This window comes from Propithecus coquereli, unplaced genomic scaffold, assembly GCF_000956105.1.
Source record: "Propithecus coquereli isolate 6110/MARCELLA unplaced genomic scaffold, Pcoq_1.0 Scaffold232, whole genome shotgun sequence".
Taxonomy (NCBI): domain Eukaryota; kingdom Metazoa; phylum Chordata; class Mammalia; order Primates; family Indriidae; genus Propithecus; species Propithecus coquereli.
In genome coordinates, this window is record NW_012147864.1 from 2,987,677 (window position 1) to 2,999,079 (window position 11,403).

At 51.3% G+C, this 11,403-nt stretch overlaps 1 protein-coding gene across 1 annotated transcript in view; it reads right to left on the reverse strand.

Annotated features, from left to right (window-relative positions):
- The window catches only part of MIER2 (mesoderm induction early response 1, family member 2), a 29,800-nt gene that overhangs the window by 11,185 nt on the left and 7,212 nt on the right, over positions 1–11,403 (reverse strand). Inside the window, exons 2-7 of the mRNA XM_012645481.1 lie at positions 9,246–9,336; positions 7,939–8,081; positions 4,246–4,371; positions 3,460–3,583; positions 2,926–3,017; positions 2,503–2,572 (exon numbers count right to left, since the gene is read on the reverse strand). Coding sequence (XP_012500935.1) covers positions 2,503–2,572; positions 2,926–3,017; positions 3,460–3,583; positions 4,246–4,371; positions 7,939–8,081; positions 9,246–9,336 — 646 coding nt within the window. The remainder of the gene's footprint in view (positions 1–2,502; positions 2,573–2,925; positions 3,018–3,459; positions 3,584–4,245; positions 4,372–7,938; positions 8,082–9,245; positions 9,337–11,403) is intronic.

Sequence of the window (11,403 nt, forward strand, 5' to 3'; positions counted from 1 at the left end):
GGTACAAGATCAACTAAAACAAATTGCATTTCTACAGAAAAAAAGATACAAAAATTGTAAAGAAAAAAGCAAAGCTGTTGTTAGCAAATGAAATGACTGTGTACATAAACAAAAAGAATCTACAAAGTATTGAAATTAGTATTTTAGCAAAGTCACTAGGTACAAGATCAACTAAAACAAATTGCATTTCTACTAGCATAAAGTAGAAAATGAAGATTTAAAAAATATCCTTTATGACAGCAACCAATAAGTAAGATTAATGAAACGCTCAAGACTCCTACACTGAAAACTATAAAATATTGCTAAAATTAAAGATCTTTTTTAAAAATTTCTTTTATATACAATGGAACATTTAAGTTAAAGATCGTAATAGAGAGGTAAACCATATTCATAGACTGGAAGTACCAACATTGTTAATATATCAGTTCTTCCCCATATTAATCTAAGAATTCAATGCAAGCCTAATCAAAATCATAGGTTTTTCTTGAGGCAACTCACAAACTAATCTTAAAATTTATATAGATATACAATGCAAACTTACAAAGTTGGAAGACTCGCACCCCCTCAGACTTACTTCAAAGCTGTAATAATTGAAACAGTGTCATGATGATTCAGGGTGAGACAAGAGACCAAAGGAACAAAAGCCTCCAAAACACACACATTACAGACACTTGATTTATCATGAAGGCACCACTGCAATTCAGTAGGGGAGAGAATGGACTTTTCAACATAACGGTGCTGGAGCAAGTTCACATCTACACGGGGAGAAGAAGAACCCTGAGCCCTACCTTGTGCCATACATTAAAAATTAAATTAAGTTGGATCATAGCCTTAAATGTGACAGTGGAACTTCCAAAGATTCTAGAAGGAAACATAGAAGAATATCTTCAAGACCTTAGGGGTCAGCAAAAACTCAAAACACTACACACATTATCATTAAAATAAAGATACGTTGGACTGTCTTAAAATTAAAGACATTAGTGAATGAGTCCAAGGCAAGCCACAAGCTGGGAGAAAACACTGGCAGTCCACACAGCCAAGAAATGACTTGTGTCAGGAACACGTAAACAACTCCCACACATCAGAGAGAGAAAGACAACCCAAGTTAAAAACGGGGAAAATCTCTGAGCAGGCACTTCACAAGAGAATATCCAAACAGCCGGTTAACATACAAAAAAGGTGCTCAACGTTATTACTCAACAGGAAAATGCAAATCAAAGCAATGAGGCACCAGCCCACACTCACCAGAAGAGCTAAAACCAACAAGGCAGATAGTATCAAACGTTGATGAGGATGTGGAGCAACTGGAACTCCCACAAAGTGCCAGAGGGAACCTCCCAAACCGGTTTATAAACCTTGACGTGCACCCGCCACACTCCCAGCTGTGCATCAAGCAGAGTGCACGGGTACAACGACAGACAGGCAAGAACACTCAACCCACACCTGCAAACACCCACAATACTAACCGCAGGATGGATAAGCAAGTGCAGTACACCCAAACAGAAGAACATGACACAATGCACAAGATACGCACAATGACGTGAATGCAACATGCAGTGAGAGGTCAGCTTTCGACCCATGGGATCGAGGAGGACTGGCTGCTCCCCGACAGCGTGCGCTCGTGGTGGGTGAGGTGGGACAGGACAAGGACCCAGATAACAGGCTCTAAGGCTGGGGTTCCAGACTGAGACCTACACAGAGGCTTGGGTCCCTGAGGGCGTCGCTGAGATGAGGGTCCTGTGTGTCCCCTCTGACCCTGCCTCTTGGACCTCCCAGCTTGGCTACATGCTCTTCTGCCGTCCCATGTCTGTGCGAGCACATCCCACCACCCCCGAGCCAACGCTGGCCCAAAAGGACTCCCTCTTCTCTGAGGGTGCCAATCTCCCTGACCCCAGCACTTGCGTCTGGGTCTGTCCCTTCCACGCCAATCCCAGCCGCCAAATCATCTTGGAAAAGGTTCCTGGGCCAGGAGTGCTGCCCCTGCAGGGATCCAGGGTAAAAAGAACAAGACCCAAGTCAACAGGCAGGTGACTTCCTGTCTCGAAGGAGCAGCAGAGGCTCGGCTCTGAGTCTAGTGGGAAGAGACAGACGCCAAGCCAGGAAAGGGAGTGCCCGGCAGGGCACAGGGAGGCAGCAGAAGGTCTCTCTGCGAGGAGGGCATCTGCCTGGGAACCCGTGAGGAGAAGCAGCCACCCCGCAGCAGCCCTGGGGCAGGGGAACGAACAGGAGGGGTGGCCAGGGCCAAGGCCAGGGTTGGGGGTCAGGGCAGGGTGGGCTGCCGGGGGTCTGGCTGCTCAGGGGGAAGAGAGCAGACCCCGAGGGAGGGGCAGGCACTGGCAGACCCACGGCAGCCACGTGGGCCGCCCCACCTCTTCCAATACGGCCTCAGCCCCACCAGGCTGTGCAGGGCAGGCTCCTGACCAGGGTGGGCCCCTCGGGCGCTCTCTGCGCGGCAGCCGCGCCCTGCTGGAGTGGGCCTCCTCTGCTCCCGGGCCCACTTACTCTTCTCAGCGTGCCGGTGCAGGTGCAGGTTGCTGAGGTCGGCTTGGAACTGGGGCCCAACCATGATCTCCTGCAAAGGCAAAGGCCCAGGCATCAGGGCACCGAGGAAGCATCCGGGCCACACGCGAGGCAGCCGCCACAGTGCTGCGGGGGGCTCCAGGTGCAGGGCCGCTGGCTGGACCCCAGACCCATCTGGGTGATCTGCCCGCTGCCACCCAGCTCTGCGGTCTGACGAGGGGACGCAGAGGTCTGGGTGTGTGAATGTGTGAGAGACTGTCTTGACGCCTGGCCAGCAGTCCCCAGGCTCCGGGTCTGAGTCCCAACCAGACCACACCAGGCAGCCCACGCCCTCCTCTGAGGAGGGGCACAAACAGCAGGCCCAGCTGCGCTGCCCCAGGCCAGGGGGAGGCCAGAGCCACACACCTTCTTACACTTGTTGGCAGGAAGAGAGTCCTCCTCGGTGTCAGAGGAGGCAGAAGAACCCGGTTCTTTGTCTTCATCAGCCAGGAAACGAGCTTTGGGAAAAGGGAAGGGCGTAGGTGTGTCTGTCTGCTGTGCAGCCCAGCCCTTGTTCTCCTGCAGCGCTGGGGACAGCCTCAGGGTCTCTGCTGGTCACAGCCTGCACACCCCTTTCTCTGGGGAGTGACCCCCTCGGCCAGGTGGCTACACCACAGGGCCCCACAGCCCCAGCCACCAGGGAAAACTTGGAGAGGCAGGCAGCCCCGAGAAAGGACGGCTCTGGGCGTGGGATGCTATCCCTGGATCTGCCATGGGAACCAACACTTCCCTTCCCCGTTTAGACAAAAACCACCACGAGTCTCAGCCCGCGGGCCAGAGGTCTGGGCAGATGTGCCACCTGTGCAGTGCCCTGGGCACACCCCAGCCCCGGCGCCTCCATCTGTACCACTGGTGCCTCGCGTGGGCCGCGGAGTGGGGGACGGGGCCAGGGACACCTACAGCCGCTCTCATGAGGGAAGAGGTCAGAGGCCTCGTGGGAGGTCACAGACGGGGTAAGGTCATCCGCTGAGGACTGCGTCTCTTCCTCCTCCTCTCCTGAAAGCAAATCCTTTGCTATTTGTTCCTTTAACAAGAAAGTAAAGAATATTTTACACCTTACTGTAACAATCTCAAAGCACTAATGACAGTAAAGACAGTGACAGACGCCTCCCTCACTGGAGAGCCCTGAGGCTCCCGTGGGCTGTCATTCCCATTCTGCAGAAGAAACTGAGGCTCGGGGACAGGCCAGCCAAGGGTACACAGGGTGCGATGTCAGGGCGGAGCCTATACCCGACCACTAAAGCTGGGGATCGTGAAAGCTGCCCCGGGCGCCCACGTGGCTCTCTCTACCTATGCTTTTGGTTTTAAACTCCCACAGTAAAGCCCTCCCTGCCCCTGACACCTGACCGATGACCTCTGGGTGGGGGCATCAGAGGCTGGCCCTGGGAGGTGGGTCACTGGCTCATCTCCCCTCCCTGCTGCTGTCTCTCCACCCACCCAGCCAGGACGACAACTGGCCTGTGGGCAGGGTCTCTCTGTTCCAGCCCTGCCATGGCCATCCTAGCCCTGGGCAGCTGGTCACAGGGAACACTCTGTAAGCTGGCCTGCTGCTTCCTGACAATGTTTCTATTTGTTCTGGGGCCTCTGTGGTCCTCTCATCAGTCCCCATCCTCCAGAGCAGCCAGGGGCTCCAAGTGGGCTCCCTGCTTTTGCTGAGGGCCAGTTCCAGGAAGAGACCTTGCTCACCTTGTCCAGGGTCATGTCCGGGAGGCTGGGCGCCACGTCACCGCCCTCGCTCTCCCGTTCTGAGATGGGATCTGACGCCTCGTAGCCATAGAGGGCAAGCAGCTCGTCGAGAGGCATGTCGCTGCTCTGAATGAGGGAGCAGGATAGGGCCACATCAGGAGGGACTGCTCTGGGGGTTCTGGGCCCCTTCCTCCTGCCTGGGTCCTGCTGGCCACCACAACAAGGATCACTGCCACAACCCAAGTGGCAGCACTCAGTAGCCAGACCCAGGCCAGACCTTCACCCAGGACTCCCTTACGACCCCCAGGAGAGGTGCAGAGGAGACACCTGAGCCTACAGGTCACCAGCCAGGAAGGGTGCAGCCAGGACTAGCCTCCCGCCAGTACCACACTGCCTGCAGGGCCTCCTTGCACAGGCCTGTGCATGACTAACTCCAGGAAAGCAAGGATGGCTCAATATCTGACTCTGCTGTCACAATTCGTGACACCAATAAACCAAAGCAAAAAAAAACACATCTGAAAAAGGCATTTGGTAAAATCCAACAACCACTCCTGACTAAGGAGAAAAACACATCAGTAAATACATAAACAGATGCTGCCTCATCAGTGCAATGGGGAAGCTGCCAACATGCACTGGGTCAGACGTGGGCAGCCAGAGAGACCCCACCACAATGCAGAACAAGAGTACCATGGCTGACAAACACTGAGCCAACACGATACAAGAAAAAGAAATGCGGCACTTAATTCCCTGGAAGGAAGAGACACAAACTACGTTACCTTCCTCTCCGGCGCTGCTTTCAAATCATTTTCTCTCTACACTCTCTACTCCTCTGAGGCTAGTGCTGCTGCCCACACTCCTCCCTGACCCGTGGGTCACGATCGGCTGCCCACGCTCCTCCCTGGCCCCTGTGGGTCTCCATTGGCTTCTAACTCCCTGGACTTTCCCTCTCATCCACCCAGGACGTCAGCACCTGCCCCCCGCTGCACTCCTGCCCTGACTCATCCTGGGGGACTTCTAAGTCCACATAGAAAACCAGCCCTTCCTCAGGGCAGCACCACGACCTTCTCCCCATTGGAATCAAGTGCCCCCTTTCACTCTCTGGTGGGACCCCAAGGACGGAAAGCACTCAGTGCCACACCGTTCCTGACTGTGCATTCGCTGGGGAGGTGGACATGGTGGTCCAGAGGCCCCCGGTTCCTGGGAACTTTCTAGGGTAACCCAAGGTGAACCCACTTTCATAACAGCACCCACACATTATTTCCATTTTCTGCTGCGCTGACGCTGCACCGATGGTACAGTCAACAGCCAGCAAGAGGCCAGCGCCAACCCCTGAGGCTGCCACCGTCTAACTCCTTATAGACAAAGAGAGGTCAGTTTCACTTACAAATATCCTGGATAAAAATAGTAATTTTGTTAAATCTCACCCTGAGCAGATGTTTGATTTTATGTGTGAGGAAATGAGAAGCACACATAAAGCACCTGCTGTATACCAAAGTAAGGTAGTTCCGTCAAAGCAGCACACCGTGAGACTGAGTGGTGAGGTGGGGGCCGCTCTTCTCAGTTTTACTAGGAGGAACAGCTAGTAGACCACGGCCACCCAGACCTCGGCCGCCCAGGCCAGCACTGGGCAGACACAGCTTCATACATGAGACAAGTGGGCTGTTACTTCAATGGAAACAACTGACTGTGCTTGCTACAATGGTAAAACTAAAGCATTCAAAAAAAAAAATACTATAATTTCGGAAAACTGAATGTGACGACATGAACTTAATAAATTCTCAATACTTAAAAAAATTCTGATGAGACTATTGGTAATATTAACTGTTATAACAACCCTGATCCTCAACGTGACTGCATTTGGAGATAGAGCCTTTACAGAAGTTAAGCTTCAAGAGGGTCGTGAAGGTGGGGCCCTGATCCAACAGGATTATTGTCCTTGTAAGAAAAAAACACCTTGGCCAGGCACAGTGGCTCACGCCTGTAATCCCAGCACTTTGGGAGGCCAAGGCTGGAGGATCACTTGACGCTAGGAGTTTGAGATCAGCCTGGGCAACATAGTGAGACCCCATCTCTACAAAAAATAAAAAATTAGCCAGATGTAGTGGTGTGTACCTGTAGTACCAGATGCTGAGTCAGGAGGATCGCTTGAGCCCAGGAGTCCTAGGCTGGGTGACAGAGTAAGACCCTGTGTCTTAAAAAAAAGGAAAGGAAAGGGGGAAAAGGGGAAGGGGAGGAATGGAAAAGGAAACAGAAAAGGAAAAGAAAAAAGAAGAAGAAAAAGAAAAAATACCAGAAAGCTCACTTGCTTTCTGTCCGTCATGTGAGGACACTGTGAGAAGGCGGCTCCCTGCGAGCCAGGAAGAGAGCTCCGACCAGAAACCCACTCTACCAGACCTTCACCTTGGACTTTTCAAGCCCCTAAACTGTGAAAAGTAAATTTCTGCTGTTAAAGCCACCTAGTCTGTGGCATTTTGCTATGGTAGCCCTAGCAGACTGACATGTTAACAAATGTGGCTTTTTGATTTTGTATCGAAAGATCTACATGTGAACCAATCATTTTGCAAAGGGAACAATGCAGAATGTGGCCAGATCACACTCGGGTAAAGATCCACTCCACGTGCAAGACCAATGGATTTTAACAGAACCAAGCACAAAAGGTTCACTGACACAGTCTTGAATTCCACTCTGCAAATACTCTTTACGAAACTACCACTTGCTGAGTTTTTGGTGTATCCACAGTTATCTGAAGAGGCTGTGGAACACTCCTCCCTTTTCTAACAACAGGTCTGTATTTGAACCGAAGGAACCTACCACGACAGATTAACATCTGCCTTAAAAGACAGCGCTGGATTCTTGTATCTGTTTCTACGTTCAAAGAGATTTGGAAAAATCTCCCTAAGATTTTTCTTTTGAAAAACAGTTATTTTTTTATTTTCATAAAAATATATTATTTATATTAACATGTAATTGATCTATTGTTATTAAATGGATTAGTAACTAAGTATTTTTTAAATGTCAATTTTAACTTTTTGTTCTTGTTTTTTTTTTTTAAGTTTTTTTTTTTTTTTTGAGACAGAGTGTCACTCTGTTGCCCCAGCTAGAATGCGGTGGCATCAGATCACAGCAACCTCAAACTCCTGGGCTCAAGTGATCCTACTGCCTCAGCCTCCCAAGTAGCTGGGACTACAGGCATGTTGCCACCATGCCCGGCTAATTTTTTCTATATATTTTTAGTTGTCCAGCTAATTTCTTTCTATTTTTTTAGTAGAGACAGGGTCTCGCTCTTGCTCAGGCTGGTCTGGAACTCCTGAGCTCAAACAATCCGCCCGTCTCGGCCTCCCAGAGTGCTAGGATTAGAGGCGTGAGCCACCGCACCCGGCCAATTTTAACTTTTAATACGGTAAAAAGCAATAGATAAACCACATAAACAAAGCTCCTGGGGACCCTCAACAATGTTTATGGGTATCAGGGGCTTAAAGACCAGCACGGTGGTTGGTTTCGTGTGTCACCACTGGCGGGTCTAGAGCCCCACGGAGGCAGCCAGTACCCCGCTGAGTCAAAGCGCCTAGCGCAGTGCTTAGTACTCTGTGAACAGGTCTGACAGTGGTGCCCGCCAACATGGAATCCGCCCAGGAGGTGAAGCTTGCCCAGGAGGGCCCCACGTCGAGGGCACGGGATCGCTCAGCCCAGTACCTGGGAGATGAAGTCTTTCTCCAGCTCCCCCTCGGGCTTCTCCGGGCACCTCGAGGTCTCCTCGCACCCGTCCCGGATGCTGTAGTCCTGCGACAGGATCTCTGCGAGGTTGAACTGGGGGTCAGCAGAGCCCATGGACACCACTGTGGAAGAGACACCAGCCCAGGTGAGCACCTGCCTAGCGGCCCCAGCCATCATGCAGAGACTGTGGACATCTGGAGCAGGCGAGGCAATGGGACCCTGCCATGCCCAAGGGCGAAGCCCTTCCGGGCCACATGTGCGCACTGGCACAAGGAGGTTACTCGCCAGGCTCAGCCTCCTGCGCAGAGCTCAATGGATGGCAACTGTCGCCAGATCCGGGGTTTCCCCCAGAGAACCAGAGTGTGCTCACTGCTGGCTCCCTTCATGAATAGTCTTCAATAAGCCAAATTTTAAAACAAACCAACAAAAAGGAAACAGCTCCCACTCAATCAGTCCAAGGCAGAGAGCAGTGAATTCCCAAGGCTGGGGTGCTGGGAGCCTGGGGGTACAGGGCAGGAGGCCTCCAGGGGGCAGTCCCGCTGCCTGCACCGCTGCTCAAGTGGGCGTGCACCAGCGCAGAGCCCAGGCCAGCACAAGGCCCACACGGCAGACACCAAGCTGCGGGGGACGAGGCACTCTGGGACCACTGGCTCCTTGCAAGAGGAGCCGTGTGGGGAGACGGGAGATGCCTTCTCTGGGGGCCAGGGTGGAGGCTGGTTCAGATGCTGGAGAGATGCGGCCCCACATTGGCCCGCAGCTGGGTGCAGTGAGGGGGAGCACAAGCGCAGAGACCCAGCCCTCCAGCATCAGCTCCTCCCCATGGGTCCCTAGCAGGTGCCATCAGGAGAGGCTCAGGACCTTGATCCCAAATGGGTCAGGGCACACAAGGGACGTCACCAGCCCAGCAGCTGCCCCACCTTCTCTAGCCCCGAGGGCTGTGGGAACCCTTTGGCACACCACCCCTCCCTGACACTCCAGCAGGCTGACCCAGCCCTCAGCCTCACGCTGGTGTGTGCCTGGACATGGGCAGGACCTGCCAGGAGAGAGGCACTGTGGTCCTCTATGGGGGTTTCTGAGGACAGTCTGGGGCTGCCTGGCTCATCTTGCTAGAGAAGAGGAAGACCATCCTGACCACTCTGCCCCTACATCTCCACCTGACCGGGTGGAGGATGGGCCACCCTGGACTCCAGGGGCCAGTGTGCTGAGCAGGGATTCTGTCTCTTACAACCACAAAGGCCCTGGCGGACCTGGGCAGGAGGGAGAGGGCGAGGAAAGGAGGAAGGTACCTGCTGCTGTCTGCAAGCCAGGCTCCCCCGGGCACAGGCTGCGTGCAAGGCAGGAGGCCACTCGAGGACTCTGCCTCCCCAGCGAGGAGGCCTGTGAAGGAAGAGAGGCAGAGTTAGCTCAGCTGGCCCAAAACCCACCCCTGGACATGACGGCATGGTGGCCAACAGCAAGCGCTGGTCAAGCCCAGCCCCTGGTGAGCCTCTGCCTCTAGGGCCTGGGGACACTGAGAGCAGGACACGCATGCAGCCACTGCTTGCTATGCCTCCACCAGCAACCTACTCACAGGGTCCAAGCACTCCACTCAGGGCCAGACACGCCTCCCGTGACACTTACTAAAAACTGCCCACGAGCAGCCCTACAGTCCTGATCCAGGCTACATGGACGGACCTCGAACACACTGTGACCCGTGAGAGATGCCAAACACACAGGCCACACAGGGTGTGACTTCACTTACATGGAATGCCTAGAACAGGCAGATCCACAGAGACGGGAAGTGGATTTGTGGTTGTCAGGGGCTGGGGGAAGGATGGGGAGTGACTGCTGATGGGGACCTGGCTTCCTTTTGGGATGATGGAATGTTCTGGAATTAGATAGTGGTGATGGCTGCATGACTGTGAATATATTAAAAACCAATGAATTATATCCTTTTTTTTTTTTGAGACAGGGTCTTGCTCTGTCACCTAGGCTGGAGTGCAGTGGCATCATCATAGCTCACTGCAACCTCCAACTCCTGGGCTCATGCGATCCTCCCGCCTCAGCTTCCCGAGTAGCTGGGACTACAGGTGTGCATCATCACATCTGGCTAATTTTTCTATTTTTTGTAGAGACAGGGTCTCACGCTTGCTCAGGCTGGTCTTGAACTCATGACCTCAAGCAATCTTCCTGCCTGGGCCTCCCAAAGTGGTAGAATTATGGACGTGAGCCACCTCACCCAGCCTAATTATACACTTTAAATGGGTGCCTTTTATGGTTTGTAAATTACCTCCATTTTTTTTAAAAAGGCAAACCAAAAACCATTATAACAGCTACTATTATCACAACAGTCAAAAGTTTATTAATAATAAAACTATAGACCAATATCTCTTATGAATATAAACACAAAAATGATCAACAAAATACTAGCAAATTGAATCCAGCAACATATAAAAATGATTATAAACCATGACCAAGTAGGATTTATTGCAGGGATGCAAGATTGGTTTAACACCCAAAAGTCAATTAATGTAATACCCCATATCAATAAAATAAAAAACAAAAACACATCATCTCGACAGACCCATTTTGCAAAATCCAACACTCTTTCATGATAAAAGCACTCAACACACTAGAACGGAAGGGAGCTTCTCAACCTGATAAACCCACAGTTACTGCTGTACTTAGTGCGGAAAGACTAGACGCTTCCCCTTGATACCATGGACCCGGCCGTGAGGTCCACTCCCACCTCTCCTACTCAACGCAGTGCCACAGGTTCCAGTCAGTGCAAGAAAACAAAATAAAAGAATCAAGATTGCTAAGGAAAAACTATCTATTTTAGCCGGTGACATGATCTTGCACATGAAAAATCCTAACTAAAAAACTATTCGATGCATTTTGAAACTGGGGAAATGAAAAAAACAAAAAGACAAAAAAAAAACCCACAAAAAACCCTACTCAAGCTAATAAATGAGTTCACAAGGTTGCAGAACACAAAAATCAATATATAAAAATCAATTTTATTTCTATATGCAAGCAATGAACAATCCAAAACAAATTTAGGAAAAAATTCCATTTACAACAGCATCAAAAAAAGTATAAAATGTATAGAGTACTCTGATTGAACAAAGCAGTGTTCAAAGAAATTAAGATCTAACTAAATGAAAAGACATCCCATGTTCATGGCTGAGAAGACTTCACAGTAAGATGGCGATACTCCCCGCTGACTTACAGATTCAGCACAATCCCTTATCAGACTCCCGCTGGCTTCTTTGTAGAAACAGACACACTAATTCAGAAACTTAAGGATCCAGAATAGCCAAAACAATCTTGAAACAGAACACTTCCTGATTTTAAAACTTACTACAGGGCCTGGCGCGGTGGCTCACGCCTGTAATCCTAGCTCTCTGGGAGGCCGAGGCGGGCGGATTGTTTGAGCTCAGGAGTTCGAAACCAGCCTGAGCA